General features: G+C 40.7%; 1 protein-coding gene across 48 annotated transcripts in view; it reads left to right on the top strand.

Moving 5' to 3' along the window:
• GPHN (gephyrin) overlaps positions 1-19,074 on the top strand; it is a 454,199-nt gene that overhangs the window by 216,458 nt on the left and 218,667 nt on the right. For 40 of the 48 annotated variants that reach the window (XM_072986103.2, XM_078390238.1, XM_072986093.2 and 37 more), the window contains 2 exons: positions 1,494-1,588; positions 16,738-16,804. In XM_072986103.2, coding sequence (XP_072842204.2) covers positions 1,494-1,588; positions 16,738-16,804 — 162 coding nt within the window. The remainder of the gene's footprint in view (positions 1-1,493; positions 1,589-16,737; positions 16,805-19,074) is intronic. The other 8 variants (XM_078390313.1, XM_078390311.1, XM_078390328.1 and 5 more) reach the window with 1 other exon arrangement.

The raw sequence follows: 19,074 nt of genomic DNA on the forward strand, positions 1-19,074 counted from the left end.
TCTGAAAGTTTTCTGGAAATGTTAAATAATCTATACTTTCCTTCTTCCTGCCTCCAAAAATTAAATTTGGTTTTAAATTTGTGGTCCTTTCCGAGACACCCTTTAAATAAAAAAGACCAGTGTGCAGGAACAAAGGAATACACAGTTTTGAAATTATTTTCTGTAGTTCGTCCAGGTGAAAATAGGAGTTTTGTTGATCAAGACGTGGAGCACAGAGCAGTGAGGAAAAGATTCAGAAAATTTATCCAGGTTGAGAGCAGGGCAGCTATGTAGTTTAGACTCCCAGCAGAGTCAGATGGAAATATGCCTATGTGAATTATATTTCAGTCTGTCTAGTCTCAGGACAAAAAGATCCATGATCCCTCTCTCTAAGGACAGAGACAACTTTGCTGCAAAAACCATTGTGAGTTTTCCTTAGTCCAGAAGGCAGCTATTATATTGATTAATAGACAGAGTAGATTTGATTTAAATCACTATTTAAATTTAAAAATTGGATTTTTTTACAATGATTTTAAAAAATTAAATCATGATTTAAATCAATTTGATTTTTAAAAAAATCATTGTGTTACATTCACCCTACCAACAGGTGGTCAGGGGAATAAGCAGACTGCTGTCTTGTTCTGGAAAATAAATTAGACCCATTATATGGGAATAAAGGGCTTTCCTTGCTGCCTTCCTGAAACTAGACAGCATGCATCATCACTTGCCCTTCTTTTACCTGATTGCTAGCTTGACTTTGAACTCAGAGTTCCTTTGGGGAAATAATATACTTAGACAATCACTTGTCTTTCTTCAGTCCTTCCTTTCCCCCATAATGTTGCAGTCAACCCCCTATTTAATACAGAGGTGTGATTTTGTAGAAAGTAACTTTAATATATTGTACTTCTATCCATTGTTTTAATTTAGGACCACAGAAAGGTGTTTTATCGTGAACTAGATCAGTGGCTATCTAGTCCAATATTGTCAATTGTGACTGATAGCAGCTCCCCTGAATTTCAGATAGGATTGTTTTCTAGCTATATGTGGAAGTCTCTGCTTTTACTTGAGCTATATGAGCCATTTCCTATGTAGTATCTCTGTTACTTGGATTTCCCTGGGAAATCTGCTGTTCCTGGTGAGGCTTAGACAAATCACATTTTATACGATTTGATTACTTTGTGACCAGTGATTCTGAATTACTGCTGAACCGAATACCATTTTATTTAGCTGTGTGTTCTAATGGTTATGCATGATTACTTTTGCATAACCAAAAACAGATGTGTTGACAGCAAGTTCTAGCATTGTGGTGGAATGGATATAGCCTACCACAGAAGCTGATTTTAGTAAAGTGAGCATACAATATATCTGTGTCCTGAGTTTGTGACTTTTGCAGAAACTCATTCTGGGTAGCTTTTAGGGAAAAGATGGAGTCCATCTGTTTTAGTTAGTTTCATATTCATTTTGCTTTCTTTTTGTTGTTTTCACTCAGTCTGCTGTTTAATCTTTGATTACAGGCTACTAAAGAAGTAATAGAACGAGAGGCCCCAGGGATGGCCTTGGCAATGCTGATGGGATCACTTAATGTTACACCTCTGGGCATGCTCTCTAGGTAAGAATGTTAACATGAATAACAACTATTTCTCTAGAAATATTTAAGGTGGTAGAATGGTTGTATTGAGCAACATGTTGATTCTTGCTGGCTTCCTCATTTTCATATTTAGGCAGAAAAATACCTCACAGCTCTCAGTTTTAATATTAGGTAGCTCTGACATACAGTATTCAGAAAGAAAAACAGTTTATGATCTGTTCTGAGGCTTCCTTGTTGAACTCCACATTTAATTATCCTGTTTTAACATTTATATAATATTTTCAAACGACTTTACATACCTTCACTACCCTTGTAAAAAAATAAATAAATTGTAACAACTTCGTAGGCGAGATCAATAATGTTGACTCCATGTTATAGATGAAAGTGGAATTGATGCTGAGATGCAGTGTGTTGTTCAAGGCTATCTAATGAGTTTGTGTCAGCCAGCAATTTCTTGGCTTATGGTCTATCACCAGCACTGATAACATATGAAATGCTATTGTTGTATTTTGTATCATGGCCACAATCCAGAAAATCATATTTTTTTCTTAATCCTATATTTACTCTAAAGGAGTAGCAATCTCTTAAGACAGCACAAAAGTAGTCTAAGTTGTTATGAGCTCAGTAGGATGTACTTTGTGGTATGTACATATAAAATTACATTGTAAGTTTCTCCTATACATGCTCTTAAAAGAAAGCGAGATAGAAGGGAAGAAAGAAAAGAGAGCAGATTTATGATATTAAACACCTTAAAAGAGTTTGCCCATTAATGAACTTGAAGATGTTCAGTTTGTTCAGGCAATAAATTATTCTGGTTTTAGTAGTGATTTCATATTTCATGAACTGGCCAAGAATAAAGCTAAATATATACCTTCTTCAGTTAAATTGCTGAGTTAATTTGATGTAAGAGTTGCCTCTTTTCAGCCGCTAGCTTTCTATATAATGACATAAAGTCTCTTGTTGAGAAGGAAGCTTTTCAAAAAACCAGAAAGTGCATAATTTACATACAAATAGCTTTGGATTGTGGCCTGTTTGCCTGTAGCCCAATTGTTAAAGATCTGGGCTATCCTCATGGTATCTAAATGTCTTTGTGGGAGAGGGGGCCATCTTACTGGGTTTGTATATATATCTGTATCCATATAGTGGAAACTATAAAAAAGCACTGAACACTGGGTCAGGTCTGTAGTACAGGAGAAACCTGCTGAGTATAGTCACTAAGCAGAATCCTGTTGGTGTTCACATAAGATTTATGTAGCTTAACCCTGGTTAATTGTAGCTAATTGATGAGGTATCAGGGTGTATCTTGGGCCTGGACCTGTGCTCAATCACACCACTGAGATGTGACCTGGTACCTCATAAGTTGGTAAGTTGGTTGTGGCAAATTACACAAATCTTACACAAATACCAATAGAATCCAAGGCGCGGTGCGTAGATGCTAGAGTCTGCCTGTCACAAAACTTCAGCTCCTCCTCTCTGTCTGTGTTTGGTTGTAGAGGCTGAGTATAAATGTATCCATTTTTGGAGATGCATTATTCATATCTCCAAATCAAAGTTCTTAATGAATCTGCAGGAATAATCATATTCATATTCAGTCCACTGTGGAGGACCTACACTTTAATTTTGAAATCTCCTGAATTTGCCGAGATCAGTCTAAAACATTTCTTGATTTAGGATTCTTTGAATCTAAAGTGGATGTGGTCATATTTGCTGATGGCACCAATTTATTTATATAAAAACATTGCAGAGAGCTCCAAAAAGACCTCTTTTAAGTGGGAGATTGCACAGTAAAATGGAAAATTAGATTCAGTTTAACCAAATGTAAGGTGGTGCTTATTGAAGAAAATCCATCCTGACTTCTCATATACATGAATAAGATCTGTGCTACCAGTAGCTAAGCAAAAACGGAATCTTGGAATGGTGAGCCTATTTACCAGAAAATAATATGTATTTATCACATTTTTCCGTGTATAAGACGCCCCATGAATAAAACGCCCTCCACTTTTCTAAAACAAAATTTATTTCTTTGCAAATAAAAGCAGCTTTCCCCCTCCACGTTTTGCAAAGAAAATGCAAGGGGAAAGTAGGAATCGCCCCTGCATTTTCTTTGCAAAACCTGGAGGCAGAAAGCTGCTTTTTGCAATAAAAATGTAGGGGGAAAGCAGAAATTGATTTCCCCCTGCATTTTCTTTGCAAAATCTGGAGAGGGGAAGCTTCTTTTTGCAACGAAAATGTAGGAAGAAAGCAGAAATCACTTTCCCCCTTCATTTCCTTTGCAAAATGTGGAGGGGGAAACAGGGATCAAAACACTTTGATCACTTCCACCCCTCCTTACTTCCGAGTATAAAACGACCCTCAAGTTTTAGCCTGTAGCCTGTGTGTAGCCTGTATAATTAAAAAAAATTGTAAACCGCCCGGAGAGTGCTTGTAGCGCTATGGGGCGGTATATAAGTCCAATAAATAAATAAATAATAAATAAGTTTTCCTTCAATTATTTTAGGAAAAAGTGTTATTTTATACACAGAAAAATATGGTACTTATCTCTGTCTTGAGCCTGAAATTGTTTTCTAGTTCTCTTGCAGTGTATTGTAAAATAAATAAAAATGGTTAGACATCACATAATTAGTATTTTATTCTCATTTATCCTTTAACAGAAAAAAATGAAGCCTCAAAAGTACACCAGAAACAATTTAATAAGGGCCAGCTCTTTCCAAGTCAGAAGCTTCCAAAGGTTCAAGTAAAATGAACCTGTAATCTTCTCAGTGTGTCTTATAATCAAAATATTATATTATGCCATAAAATAATTAAATGGAAATCTTATATTTCAAGAAGGAACCTTCTGTTCACAGATCATGTATTGTAGAATGCCATGGATTCTTTGTACTCCCTTGTGATGTGAAGAGGTAAGATGGAAGCCTCTCCTGTGGAGTAAAAGAAAGCTCCAACACCATTACTGTTCCTGTTTAATGAGGCATTGGGGGTTTCCATTTAGACTAGTTCCTTTATATTACACTCAAAATAACATAGCAAAGTGGCATCACATACATCTGACATCCACAGTGAACCTCATCTGAAGTGACCAGCTAAGGGAAATTGGGGAAGAAAGAAGAGCAATGGAATGTCTACCTCTGAAGAGAAGAGGTTGGAACAGCAGGACAGACAGAGAGAAAACACTGCAGCAATTGGAGGTGACAACTTGTCTAAACAACTCTGCTGCCCAATCTACTCAGACACACTCTCATAAACTCAGGCAGCTGAGAAAGAAAGACGTGTGCCTGGGCTCAGAATCCACTTGGCCTTTGAAAACACTATCTGGGCAGTTTACAATTTAATTTTGCAGGCTACATCCCTCCCTCCAACAAGCTTGGATACTCAGTTTACCAACCTTGGAAGGATGGAAGTCTGAGTAAGCCTTGGGCCAGCTACCTGAACCCGTTGGGATCAAACTCAGGTCATGAACAGTCTTAGCTGCAGTACTGAGAGGAGTAGAGAAGATTACTATGGGGCAGGGCCTAGCAAAGTGTAGTGGGGAAAAGTTCATGCTACTCTAGAAATGCAAATTGAGGGAGTTGGCTAGTAGAGAAGGAACAACAGCAGAATAGGAACTACCTTCTTAATGTGTCTCTTGGCTTCCAACTAAGAAAGAGAACCATTTTGGTATCTTCCTTCTCTGAGCTGATTACTTAGGCTGATGCCCAAGCAGTTAAGTGTTTCTTGAGATGAAACATTTCTATTAGAAAATGTTGTGCTATCCGTCCCATAGGTTAGAAGGGTGTCCTGGGAAACATTCGAAAAAATGGGAAAGGATGTACCTATTGTTCAATTAAGTCCTATATAAAGTATTTATCCTGGCTTTACTTATCCTATCCTACTTCTAGAGGTGTAAATCTTTGTTACTGAGGAGAGGTGAAGGAGTTTTGCAATCGTTTATGGATTAGCATTAATCTTTAAATTCTGTGGCAGCAGTCTTTGTGTCCAGGTTGGTGGTAATACTGACATAGATGTATGGAAAATATCATGTACCCATCCTCATGGAGAGGCTGGCACATCTGGTACCATTTTGTAGATGGTGGGAGTCATCAGGGGGTGTGGGGCTTCGTGTCATCAGTACACTGATGACGCTCAGCTCTACATCTCCTTTTCACCTACCTCAGCGGATGCCGTTCTGTCCCTTCAACGCTGTCTGGAGGCTGTACTGCAATGGATGCAGGAGAATGGGCTGAGGCTGAACCCGGACAAAATGGAGGTCCTGAGGGTGGGTGGTCCCTCCATTGGTGGTTTGGGAAACTCCCTCTCTTTTGGGGGAGCAACGCACCGCGAAGAGTGAGGTTCGCAGCTTGGGGGTCCATCTGGATCCGACACTCACCATGGAAACCCAGGTGGCATCAGTGGTCCGCTCCGCCCATCTCCATCTGTGGCGGATTGCCCAGCTGTGTCCTTATCTTAATGGTGGGGCCCTCCCCACTCTGGTCCATGAGCTTGTAATCTTGAGATTAGATCACTGTAATGCGCTCTACGTGGGGCTACCTTTGAGATTGATGTAGAAGCTTCAAATGGTGCAGAATGTGGCGGCCAGACTTCTTAATGGGACAAGAAAATACCAGCATATCTCTCCCACTCTGGCTGCCTTGCATTAGTTGCCCATTCATTTCCGCATTGATTTCAAAGTGTTAATGATGACATATAAAGCCCTAAACAGTTTAGGACCTTGATACCTAGTGGAACTCCTCCCACCTAGATCTACTCAAGTCACTTGCTATAGCCAGGAAAGACGGCTGAGGGGCTTAACACGGAGGGAGGTCTGGAAAGAAAGAACAAGAAACTGGGCCTTCTCGGCAGTGGCTGCTCGACTTTGGAACACCTTACTGTCAGAGATTTGCCTGGCACCCTCGCTGGGTGTTTTTAAGAGCCAATTAAAGACCTGGCTTTTTAGGCAAAAACAAAATTTAAAATCATAACATTCCTCAAGATTCCAAGACTAAAGAATCTTCAAATTAAGAGAGTTTTCTTCTTATTACAAGTTGCCTTGGGTCCTGTTCCTGGGCAGAAGGTGGCAATAAAATAAAATAAAATATATCTTCCTTTTTCTACTTTTGTATTTTCAATGTTACTGATGAAAAGCCTATCTCACAGCCATTAATACTGCACTCCCAAGCCAACTACACCAGAGCACAGAGTGCTGTCCTCTGAAAATGCCACAGAGACTGGCGAAACGTTTGGAAGAATAACCTTCAGAACACGGCCAAAGAGCCTGAAAAACCCACAACAGCCACTTTTGGAGCAGTTTTCATTTACTTCCAAGTAAACATATAGAGGTTGTGTTGTCTTATACGGCTTCCTGGTAGAGGTTGTATAGAAGATTAGAATGGAAGAAAGATAAAGTGAGATAAAATACTGTAAATTTTTATTTTCTTCAGTGGCGTATCACCCGCTTTGGGTTGCATTCCAAAGCAACCCAACTCTGAGAAGACCTGGTCCAGGGGCTGCTATTGGCCTAATACTGTCCATGTACTTCCTTAAGCAGGTAAAACTACAGAAGGGGGAAACAAGTGGCACTTGAGGAAAACGTTGGAGGAAACATTGATCCAACTCTAATTTGGATTTGCGACACCAAATATGAGATAGTCGTTATGGATAGTGATGGACTAGGACTCAGGAGACCTGGGTTTGAAAACATGGCCATGGAAACTCATGGGGAGGTGGAAATGGTAACACTACTCCGTAAACATCTCACTTACTTTGAAAGCCCTATTAGTGTTGCTATAGTTGAATTCCAACTTAAAGGCACATAACACATCACATGTGAGGCTGACTATATCAGAGTTTAGCCCACTGTTTGGTCCACTGCAGGGTCAGGCTGCTTAAGGTGGCAGTCAGTTGACATTTTTGCTGGAGCAAACCACCCACCTCCAGAATGATCCTGCCTTATCCTTTCTGACCCCCTTTCAGGCATTTCTGCTTTTTGTGTGTGTGGATAGGATCTCTCCTTTTTGGTCTGTTTCCAGGGTGTGTGACTGCTGGAAATGAAGCAAAGTGAGCCATTTTCTTTTAATGTACTAATACAGTAAAGAGAGCCACTCCACTATATTGGCAAATTAAACATTTCTTTGGCTCTGCTGAAGGGCTGAGGAAGTGGAGAAAAATGTGTTTTAAAGTGTGTATTACAGCAACAAATGTGCACTGCATACAGTGGTACCTTAACTTACGAACTTAATCTGTATTGGAACAGTGTTCGCAAGTCGAAAAGTTTGTAGGTCGAGGCACCATTTCCCATAGGAATGCATTGAAAACCAATTAATGCGTTCCAGGGGAAGAAAAAAAAATACAAATAAATATTGAAAATAAAACACTTCAAGACTCACGTTGGGACTACAAAAAACAAGAAACAAAAACAAACAAATCCTGGGGGTCCCCCCACCACCACGATTGGCTAAAATTTCCCACCCTTTTCTGCCGCCATGATCGGACCCCCAGGAGGTCTCCCAGGGCTTCCCCACCACCATTGGAGACTTCCTGGGGGTCCCCATCACCACAATCGGCACTTTCAGTCTTTCCTGGGGGTAGACCAAGTCTACCAGGGGAAGCCCTCTCCTGGTAGAACGCCCTTTTCCCCTACCTTTTTTTCGGTCGTAAGTCGAGGCTCCATTCGCAAGTCGATACAAGTTTTTGCGAACGGAGCCGTTCGTAAGTAGAAATGTGCGTAGATAGGGATGTTCATAAGTCGAGGTTTGCCTGTAATTTTAAAACCAGCATTTTTTTTTTTCACTTCCACAGTCCCTCCATGGAGCCAAGGAAGTGTTTAATTGACAGCAGGTTGCTGCAGACCAAATAGGGCTGCCTGCGGTCTGTGTGTCATTTGGATGCGAGGACCACACCAAATCCCATACTGGATCTCCTGTTTAGCTACATTCAACCCAGCCATATAGAAAAGCCCTGTATCTCAACAGGACTAACTTTCCCATGAGGCAGGCTGAATTATCCTTTCCCACGCACTGCAAGGGAGGGATTGGCAGTCACTTGCTAGGAGAACTTCAGTCACCATGTCAGAGTACTGTAATTACAGCATTTCAGCTTTGGCAAATGCACTGTGACTCTCCAGAGCAGTGATCCACCTGATACTTCACTTTGAACACCCCTTGAACAAGATATAGAATATGGACCAACAGGCACTGCTCAAGAAACTACTATCTATTTTCTGCTCCTTTCCCCAGAAAGTTGTCTGACACATTGGCCGGGCCTTACAACAGAGTCCTTCACTTAGAAAAGCCTATATAAATGAAGTTCACAAACTGAATCTAAATGTGCAGTATTTTAACTGTAGCATAGGGAGAAATCCACATAACACAATGGGGCCCAAGGAAAATAATTGATATGAACCTTTTGGCCTGATGCCTTGTTTTAAACCACTGATTCATTTGTCAGGAAAAACTGCTTTTGTATATAGCAGGAACAAGAAAAATAGCAAACAAACACGAATGTGGGTTTAACTTTGACTTGAATTGTCATTCTTCGTGATTGCTTCGTGCCAATTCAGATGTGCCCAAAACATGTGCCTATTTCTTATTTCAGAACCCACTATTTTTAGTTTTTAATTTGGTGCCTCTGGGTTGTTATTTAGATGTTTTTATTATATATCTAAAAAAGAGTAGCTCAGAAACAGTTGATTGTTCAAATTCAAACAATGCTAATTTGCATCTACTTGCAACCCACCTCTGTATGATCTGCAAAACAAAGGGAATTAAGTAGAGGCATGTATACTCACGCATCTGTCACATAGCATCAGGTCATTGTGTCTGGGATAGTCAAATCCTCAAGAACAAGCATGACTAATGTCTTCTGCTACCAAGTTAATAGCTCATACTATGTGCATTCATGCAGCCTCTACTGCCATGATTTTTCTAGGAGAATGCACACTAAATTCACCTGGACTTCATTTTGTTTTGTTGTAACTTTTATTTGTTGTTCAAAAATAAACAAATGACTAGTTGCAAGCCATAATGTTCCACCCAGTGTTCCCTGTTTGTTTTCCCCAAACCAAGGTTCACTCTGGCAAACGTTTTCTCTTTCATTCGCTGCCACCAGTGGATATCCCTTATCCACATTTGCCCAATATTTGAATCAGACACTTGCTGCCAACATAACCTGTTTATTTAGATTGAATTTGAATCACAGATTTTTTTTAAATCATTGTATAGAATCACTCATTAAAACTTATCTTTGGTTACACATTCACTTCTTCATTTGTTGATTTATTTATTTTTATTTATTCATTCATTTTAACCAACTTATTAATAATATCAGTTCTCTCAAGTTCTCTGACTATCTGTCTTGACTATTCAATTTCTCTCCTCCACACTCTCATTTTCTCTTTCACTTTCTCTTCCTAACTCCTCTAACTATCTAATTGACCCCACCCCTCCAGTACTCTCATAGACTCATGCAAATGAGGTTCTGCTATGACTGACAGAAGTGACGTAAGGCATTCGTCACAAAAGGGAGCTAAGTAGAGGCATGTACTCACAGTTTTGTCACATAGCATCAGGTTATTGTGTCTGGGATAGTCAAGTCCTCAAGAAACAAGCATGATTAATGTCTTCTGCTACAATAGCTCATACTATATGCTTTCATGCAGCCTCTACTGCCATGATTTTTCTAGGAGAATGCACACTAAATTCACCTGGACTTCATTTTGTTTTGTTGTAATTTTTATTTGTTGTTCAAAAATAAACAAATGACTGGTTACAAACCATAACTATAATTACCAAAAGACAGTGTACCCACAGAATATGAAATTAAAAGCAGCCAGTGTGAGTTGAAGAATCAGTGATAGCCCAAAGCTTTGGTAGCAACCTTCAAGTGTGTGAGATTGTAACTTCAGAATAAAGAAATAAAAGAGTAAGATTAAACACATAATTTCATAGATTAGCAAGAGTTGGAATGACTGGATGAACAGATACATTGGTGTTAATAGGAGAAAGAAGAAAACCAACTTCCTTGAAACTCCTGCAGCGTTTGGGACTTGAGTTCCTGTTGATATAATATAGTTTCAATGGAGTGCAATACCATTGATGTATTAATTTGAAACTGCAGTTTGGCATTAGCAGAGATTGATCTAAAAGGCATCTTTTTCCAAATAGGAATCATTGGAGATGAGCTAACCAGTGTCTGCTTCTCATATCAGTCTGGGTCCAGTCAAATTCCTATACTAATGGTTCATTAATATTTCATAAATTTTGGAGGCTACGCCCCTGTTGAAACTTATATCAGAAGCAATTCTTCAGTATGGGTTAGTAAAAAAAAAGTTTACCCTGTTACCCTGAAAATAAGACCTAACCTGAAAATAAGCCTTAGTATTATTTTTCAGGATGCTGATTATATAAGCCCTACTCTAAAAATAAGCCCCAATTAAGTGAAACCCCGCCCTCCACCATTGTGCAGCAACCAAATGAAGATGACATGACTGTAAAATAAAACACTCCCTGAAAATAAGCCCTAGTGTGTTTTTTTGGAGCAAAAATTAATATGAGACCCTGTCTTGTTTTTAGGGAAACACAGTACTGTTTTTTCACATCTGGGATGGATGCAAAATGTGTGACCTGGGAGAGCTGAAACCAGCCTACTCCCTCTTCTTCAAAATGTTCTTTAAGCTGTAAACTTATTTTCAGTTGTTAGCCACTATACAAACCATATAGATAGTACAGGCAGTGGCTTTGCCAAGATCTAAATTGACACCATTTGTCATCATGGAAAATAAATAGGTAACCAAAAAAAAGGTCAATGGGAACCTCTTTTGCCAGTGATATGAGGTCTTAAGGAGCTATTTAAGAAATGGATTGACAATATTATTCATCATTTTGTTTGTGTGAGGTATTACTGGAAAATGTCTAATCTTGTCTAGATTATTTTTCTGTTTTCCTAAGTCAAAAAGACCAGTTTGGGAGGTGGCATAGTAATTTTTATTAAGGATAGTAAGACTTCCTTTTGATCAAATTTGGTACCTAGTGCTGAAGGATATTTGTGATTTCTTACATTGTAAGATAATTGTAATAATGTGCTAAGGTAAAGCATTGCCAATCCTTAAGTAAATCTTCTCTCACTCCCGGTGGGATTGTGTGAAAGAAACAACACAGCCTAAGAAGGATAACCATTTGCAGACTTGCTGTTCTAATGAAACTAGATAATATAAGTATTTTCTGTTCTGCTGGATACTGTTTTGTTTGAAAAAAAAAGGGCTTGTACTTTAAATTATGTGTTCTGTCCAGATCTCCCTCTGATCTCTCCTAATTTGTTGATCAAGAGTGTAGCATCTTGACTAATAAGTGAAATAGTTTTGCTCCCCTGGGTCCTTTCTTTTCTTTCGAAAGTGCAAGAGAGCTGCCAAGCAGCTGCAATTCTGTTGCATTCTAGTGTGGAGTTAAATAGCCTTAGAAGGAGGTGACAATATTTTTTTAGAAATGCTTTATAGAAGGATCCATCTAACCCAGGGGTCAGGGAACTTTTTTACCTTTTACCCCCCAAAAATCTTATGTATGCCACCATTGCCCCCTTGCTTTGAAAGGAAGGAAATCATATATTATTTGAATTCAAAATCTTATTGAATCTTTTCAAAATTACTTTGATAGCTTCAACCAGCTGGGTGCTGAAGAGGGAAAGTCGAGGCAGGTACCCTCTTGATGCTGTGGTTGAAGCTAATTCATGAGGAGTTCTTAAAGGTGGCTTTATTGGGCTGTTGAGGGGCAGCCGCATGAGATGAGGAGGGAGATAGGGATGGGAAACACAGTGTTTGTCTGGGGAAATGGGGGAGAATTCCACCTACTTTAGCTCACTTTCTCTCTTCTGCAAGAAATGGGGACTGAAGCAATTGAAGCCTCCTTTCCCCTCTCATCCCCAACCCGCCAAATGACTTCCTCAGGGGCCTTGGGGACAGCAAAAAGGAAAAAGGCTGGGAAAGCAGAGTGGCAGGGGACATGGCTTTACATTTTCTCAGCCATTTGGGCTTTTCCCTGAAGGGGGGGAGTTGCCTGCTACCTGTGAATAGTGCCTCCAGGCTTGTAAAGGCAAAGGAGAAGGAAGAGGCAGGAAAGCTGGCCTTCCCCCCCTACACCTGCCGCCGCCTCCTTTCCAAATTCTTCTTGGTGTTGCCACGTGGACGTGCACCCTCGCTGTCCCCAACCCCACCTCCCCAGCAGCCCGCGTGCTTTAAGGTGAGGGCGAAGGGGAAGCACAGCCTGATGGAGCGCAGGAGGAGCTGGGAGGAGAGGACTTTGGGTGCCAACGGCCAAAGACTCTTCCCAGCACTCGCTGTCTTGTTCTTTTCGGCTGCTGTTGCTTGATGCGGTGCAACGAGGGACAGCTATGAGGAATCGCCTCTAGCCAAGACCTTCCCCTGTGGATGTTTGTCCCTCCTTCGGACCTGCTCTGAAGGGAAAAGGGAGCGGAGGTGGTGTGGCGGGGCAAGGGTAGTACAGTGGTACCTTGCACAACGATGTTAATTGGTTCAAAAAAAAAACGTTCTGTGAAAACATCGTTCTGTGAAACACCATTTCCCATAGAGATGCATTGAAAACCGGATAATCCGTTCCAATTGGAACGGATTGCTGTCCTTAAGCGAAAATCCCCAAAGCCAGACAGACCCAAATTCCCCCTTGCAAAAATCATCAAAGTTTTGCAATACAGTACAGTACAGATACACTGTAAAACCCACCTCCCACCCAGGAGAAGAAATGCAAGCTTACCTTTGAAAGTTCTCCAGCACAGAAAGCACCAACAAGACAGAGCAAAGAGGCAAAGCCAACCTTTGAACTGCATGTGGGAAAGTAAACCGAGGATGCATGGGGAAGGTTTTTTTTTATCCCTTCCCTGCACAGGCGCAATGCATCCTGGGTACAGGCAGTTAGAAGAACAAATTAGCATTGCCAAACAGCCACTTTTCCCACTCTTTTTTGAAAACATCGTTAGGTGAAACAGGGGACCCAAAATGCAATTGTTCTGTGAAGCATGGTCCCAAAATCGTTGTGCGAAAATTCCCCATAGGAAACATCGTTGTGTGAGGTGGCAAATTTTTCAGAAAAAGCCATCATTTTGTGAATTTATTGTTGTGTGAGGCACTCGTTGTGCGAGGCACCACTGTAGTATGCTGTAGAGAGCGAGGAAGGCTGGCTGCGGCACCTCCCCTCCTTGCCAAGTTGCGTGCTCGCTCGCTCTCTTCGCCTCTTGTTTTGGCAGACCCCGCCCTGCCCACAGCAGCTCACCCGCCCACGTGGACTGGCTCCTAGGCTTCCTCCAGGCTTCCAGGACCCGCCTCTATCAGCAAGGCAAGCCCGCATACACAAGGACCTGACGTTGCATTGCACTGCTTCAGGTCCTTGTAGGTATACACATCGTGGAAAATAAAATGCCTGGGGGTAATGAGGACAGTCGCGCTGCCTTGACCATCCTCATTACCCCCAGGATTTTCATTTTTACCCCAAATGGGGTAATTTACCCCTGTTTCCCGACCACTGATCTAACCCACTCACACCTGATGCTTTATGTGGCTTGAGTATTTAAATTGCTTGGTGGATCTTCTCAAATGAGAAAGGTTCAGTGAGAAAGACTTGGTGTTTGGAGCTTACTTTTTAAATTTTGCTTTAGAAAGGAGCTTGTCCATAAGTGGGGTTTAGGGATGTAGAGATACATTTGGGGGTGGGGGGAGAATTTGTTAATGTTTAACAGATGTAATCATCTGGAAAGAGTCATAGTATTTCTGTTTAATAAAAGGTAAGTCCCTGGATATCTAAGTAACACCAGTGTACTTTTGTCGTTGTGTTTTGCAAAGTAGGGACATACTAAATTTCTTCTTGTGTTTTTTTTTTTTTCAAGTTCCTGGTTTCTCTCTGAGGAGAAAGAATGATTCTTAACCCAAGAAGCTTTTTTTAATACAAGCACCAAGCCTTTACTGCATCCCAGAGTGTGCTGATGGTTATCTCTATACGAGTACAGTGGTGCCTTCCATTACGACGTTAATTCGTTCCAGCGAAATCGCTGTAGAACGAAAATGTCGTAATGTGAAAATAAAAAGCCCATTGAAACGCACTGAAACTCCTTCAATGCATTCCAGTGGACTGGAAACTCACCGTCCAGTGAAGATCCTCCATAGGGTGGCCATTTTCGGTGGCTGTCTCGCGAGGAATCCGTCCCAGAAAACAGCGGGAAGCCATTTTATTTACCCGGCGGCCATTTTGAAACCACCGATCAGCTGGAGGAAAATCGTCGTTTTGCAAAGAATTGGTTCCCGAAGCAGGGAACCGATCATCGCCAAGCAAAAACCCCCCATTCAGACCATTGTTTTGCGATCGCAATTGCAGTCGCAAAAAGATCGTCATAATGCGGTTTTGTCGTAATGCGGGGCAATCGTAAAGCGAGGCAACACTGTAGTTCCCATCATTGGGTAACCCAGTTGTTCTTGGACTACAGTTCCCAGATGCCATTACTTCCACCTGTGCTGGCTGGAGTTTCTTGGGAGTTGCAGTCCAAGAATACCTGGGTTGTCCAAGATTGGAAACCATTGCTGTAGAGTGTAGCTGAGTTGTATACATTCCTCAATAACATTATTTTTTTTCTGATTAGAAGCCTGTTGTGATATAATATATTTAAATGGAATATAATACTAGTCAGATATAGAGATGGGATATTTGTATTCATCTCCTGGGAGAGACTAATACAAATATCACCTTTATAGGTGGCTGGGCCCTTTGGACTCACCTCTCAGAACTTGCTACTCCACTTACCACTCAGGGTATGGGGCTGTTGTCATTTGCACCACACCAATTGCAGAAGTAGCCCAACCAACGCTTCCCCACCTCCTTGCATTGCTTACCACTCAGTAGCTGAGTGGGGAGACTCTCATCATGCCTCTTTACCAGAGTGGTCAGCAGCGCAGGGAGGTGGGTAAGTGTCCATCGGGCTACTTCCACAATTGGTGCAGCACAAACAACTACAGCCACATGCACTATGGGCAGTAACTGAACTGGCCAGTTCTGAAGGGGTGGGTCCAAAGGGCCCAGCGACCTGTGGTGGTGATACTCATATTTGGTTCCCGTGGGAGATGAATACGAATAGCCCATCTCTAATCAGGAAGTCTACCTGCCAATTGTGCTACATACATGGTGTCTCTCAGGAGATTACCAGACCCCTAATGCCTTGCAGCTCCCAGAGAACTAGCTCTCCCCAGCCACTTCCCCATTTTCATGAAGATTCATCATGTCCAGTGTGCCTGTATTCCTTGACTGTATATTATTACAAGCACCTGAGAGCACTTTGATTTTGTGGGAAGTCCTGCAGACCTCAGGGAGCTGTAGTCTAGAAAATCAGAAAAAATCTCAAACCTAACCTCCATCTTACATGCCAAATAGCACTCACACTTCACTAAATTTGTTTCAGGGTAACTAATTCAGTTTGTTTTGTATGTGCAGATTTATGAGTATCTATTCATAAATATTTCAATGATTAATAACAAGTATAGATCACTGGATCAAGTGTCCTTTCTCTTAAGCCATCAACAGCTTTACTTCTGAGTAACTGTATGAGGGAACAAGCAATTTGCAGTCAGCGTACACTTGTTTTTCTTCTTAGTTGAATTTTGTCAGTAGCAGCAAACCATCTGAAATTGTGCATCATTGTTCTGTCCTATTCAGTGTCCTGAGAATGAAATGCATCTTCTAATGCTACTGCAGCTACATGGTTAAAAGGACTTTGCTATATTACACACAATATGTTGGGATTAGTGTATGTGAAACATAAGGCAAGGTGTTTTTCCTTTAATCCTGATGTTGATGGCTTACTAATTCAAGCACGTTCTCTTCTGAAGAAAACATTGCATAATTATTTACTAATTTTTACTGTGTTGCAATGGTAAGCTTTGTTCCCATCTTTAGAAAGCTTTCAAGTTTATAGCAATGCCTAAAGCATTTGCAAATAGAATTATGCTATCAAACATATTTGAAACAAATTTTGCAGAAAAGTTTGGATCAAATATGACATGAAAGGATATAAACATAGTTTAGATTTTTTTTTATTGAATATAATTTTATTAAACAAGCTATGTCCTAATCATTAAACTATTATATCTAATTAACAGCTTCTTGCACATGTTTCTTATGCATTGTTTTTCAGAACCTTTTCTCTCTTTTCAGACCTGTATGTGGAATCAGAGGGAAAACTCTTATAATTAACCTTCCAGGTAGCAAGAAAGGGTCACAGGTAAGCAATGTTCTGGAAGAGAAAAATAAAATATTTGTTATGAGTCTGAGAAAGATAACTATTTTTGTTTATTTTATTTTTCCTTCTGGGACTGGTGAATGGCAACTAATGAAATGACAAGCAGATAGCCAGCATTGCCATAAATATATAATATTAAACATAGTGGCCAGAAGAAGCCACTGTGTCTGTTTTTTTTTTTAACTTTAGCTTTTGTTGCGGAGTTTTAAACTACCTAAGTACAGCTCTTAGTCACTCACCTCAGTTCTATGATAAAATAAATAGGGGAGGTTGTTCTTCGTGGGCATCACCCGTGTGTATATGGAATAGAATGCTAGAGTAAGGCTCATAATTCAGCTTACGTTTCTGAATTTATATGAAATGTGTCAAAATCAAACTCTTGATAAATGAAATGAAGTTTTATTATGTGTGACCCTTTTTTTTTACATCTGAAATGTCTAGTGCAAGGAGCTATACTTCAGTGTTAGGACTGCATCATGCTGGGATGTAGCCTGCCTAGAGTGGTCTTATAGGCCAGATGGGCAGGGTATAAATTAAATAAATAAATAAATAAATAAATAAATAAATAAATAAATAAATAAATAAATAAATAAATAAATAAATAAATATTGTCTCACATTAGCTGGATCACTGGTTCTTAACCTTGGGTTACTCAGGAGTTTTGGACTGCAACTCCCAGAAGCCTTCACCACCAGCTGTCCTGACTGGGGTTTCTGGGAGTTGCAGTTCAAAAGCATCCAAGTAACAAAGGTTAAGAACCACTGAGCTAGATCACCGAACAAGAGACAGAATGGAGACAGGCCAAGGCCCATAGAGTTACTATCTGCTATAATAAGAAGTCAAAAAAGAAGTTGAGGAGAAAATGAGATCAAGCATTTTATTGGACTATGAAAATAGGCATAGTCCAATAAAACTGTCTCAGAACAACAGCTTTGGTCCTCTGAGCCCATATCACTGGTCTTGTAGTTGTTTTGTTGTTTAGTCGTTAAATCGTGTCCGACTCTTTGCGACCTCATGGACCAGAGCACGCCAGGCCGTCCTGTCTTCTACTGCCTCCCGGAGTTGGGTCAAATTCATGTTGGTAGCTTCAGTGACAATGTCCAACCATCTTGTCCTCTGTCGTCCCCTTTTCCTCTGGCCCTCTCACTTTCCCAACATCAGGGTCTTTCTTCTCCAGAGAGTCTTCTTTTGTCATGAGATGGCCAAGGTATTGAAACCTCAGCTTCAGGATCTGTCCTTCCAGTGAGCACTCAGGGTTGATTTCCTTCAGAATGGATAGGTTTGTTCTCCTTGCAGTTCAGGGGACTCTCAAGAGTCTCCTCCAGCACCACAATTCAAAAGCATCAATTCTTCCGCAGTCAGCCTTCTTTATGGTCAAGCTCTCACTTCCATACATTACTACTGGAAAAACCATAGTGGACCTTTGTCGCTAATGACACCCATCAACCACAGTGACAGATAATCTCTTCTCCTTAGCACAAAAATACACCCACAACAAGACACACTAGTCACCCATCTACAGAAAAAGACAAAAGCCTATCTCACAGCCATAAATACTGCACTCCCAAGCCAACTACTCCAGAGCACAGAGTGCTGTCCTCTGAAGATGCCGGCCACAGAGACTGGGGAAACGTTAGGAAGAACAACCTTCAGAACACAGCCAAAGAGCCCGAAAAACCCACAACAACCATTAGATCCCAGCCGTGAAAGCCTTCGCAAATACTTTCTGGTATAATTCCTCTGTGTAGTATTGTCTCCTCTTCTTGATGTCTTCTTCTGTGAGGTCCCTACCATTTTTGTCCTTTATCATGTGCATCTTTGCACGAAAGGTTCCTTTAATATCTCCAATTTTCTTGAACAGATCTCTGGTTTTTCCCTTTATTTTCCTCTATATTTTTGCACTGTTCATTTTAGAAGGCCCTCTTTTCTCTCTGCTATTCTTTGGAAGTCTGCATTCCATTTTCTATAACGTTCCCTATCTCCCTTACATTTCCCCCCTTCTCTGCTATTTGTAAGGCCTTGTTGGAGAGCCACTTTGTTTTCTTGCCTTTCCATTTCTTTGGGATGGTTTTTGTTGCTGCCTCCTGTACAATGTTACGAGCCTCCATCCATAGTTCTTCAGGCACTCTGTCCACCAAATCGAGTTCCTTAAATCTGTTCTTCACTTCCACTGTGTATTCGTAAGAGATTTGGTTTAGATTCTAGCTGACTAGCCCTGTGGTTTTTCCTACTTTCTTCAGTTTAAGCTTGAG

Source organism: Pogona vitticeps, chromosome 1 (assembly GCF_051106095.1).
Source record: "Pogona vitticeps strain Pit_001003342236 chromosome 1, PviZW2.1, whole genome shotgun sequence".
NCBI classification, from domain to species: Eukaryota; Metazoa; Chordata; class Lepidosauria; order Squamata; family Agamidae; genus Pogona; species Pogona vitticeps.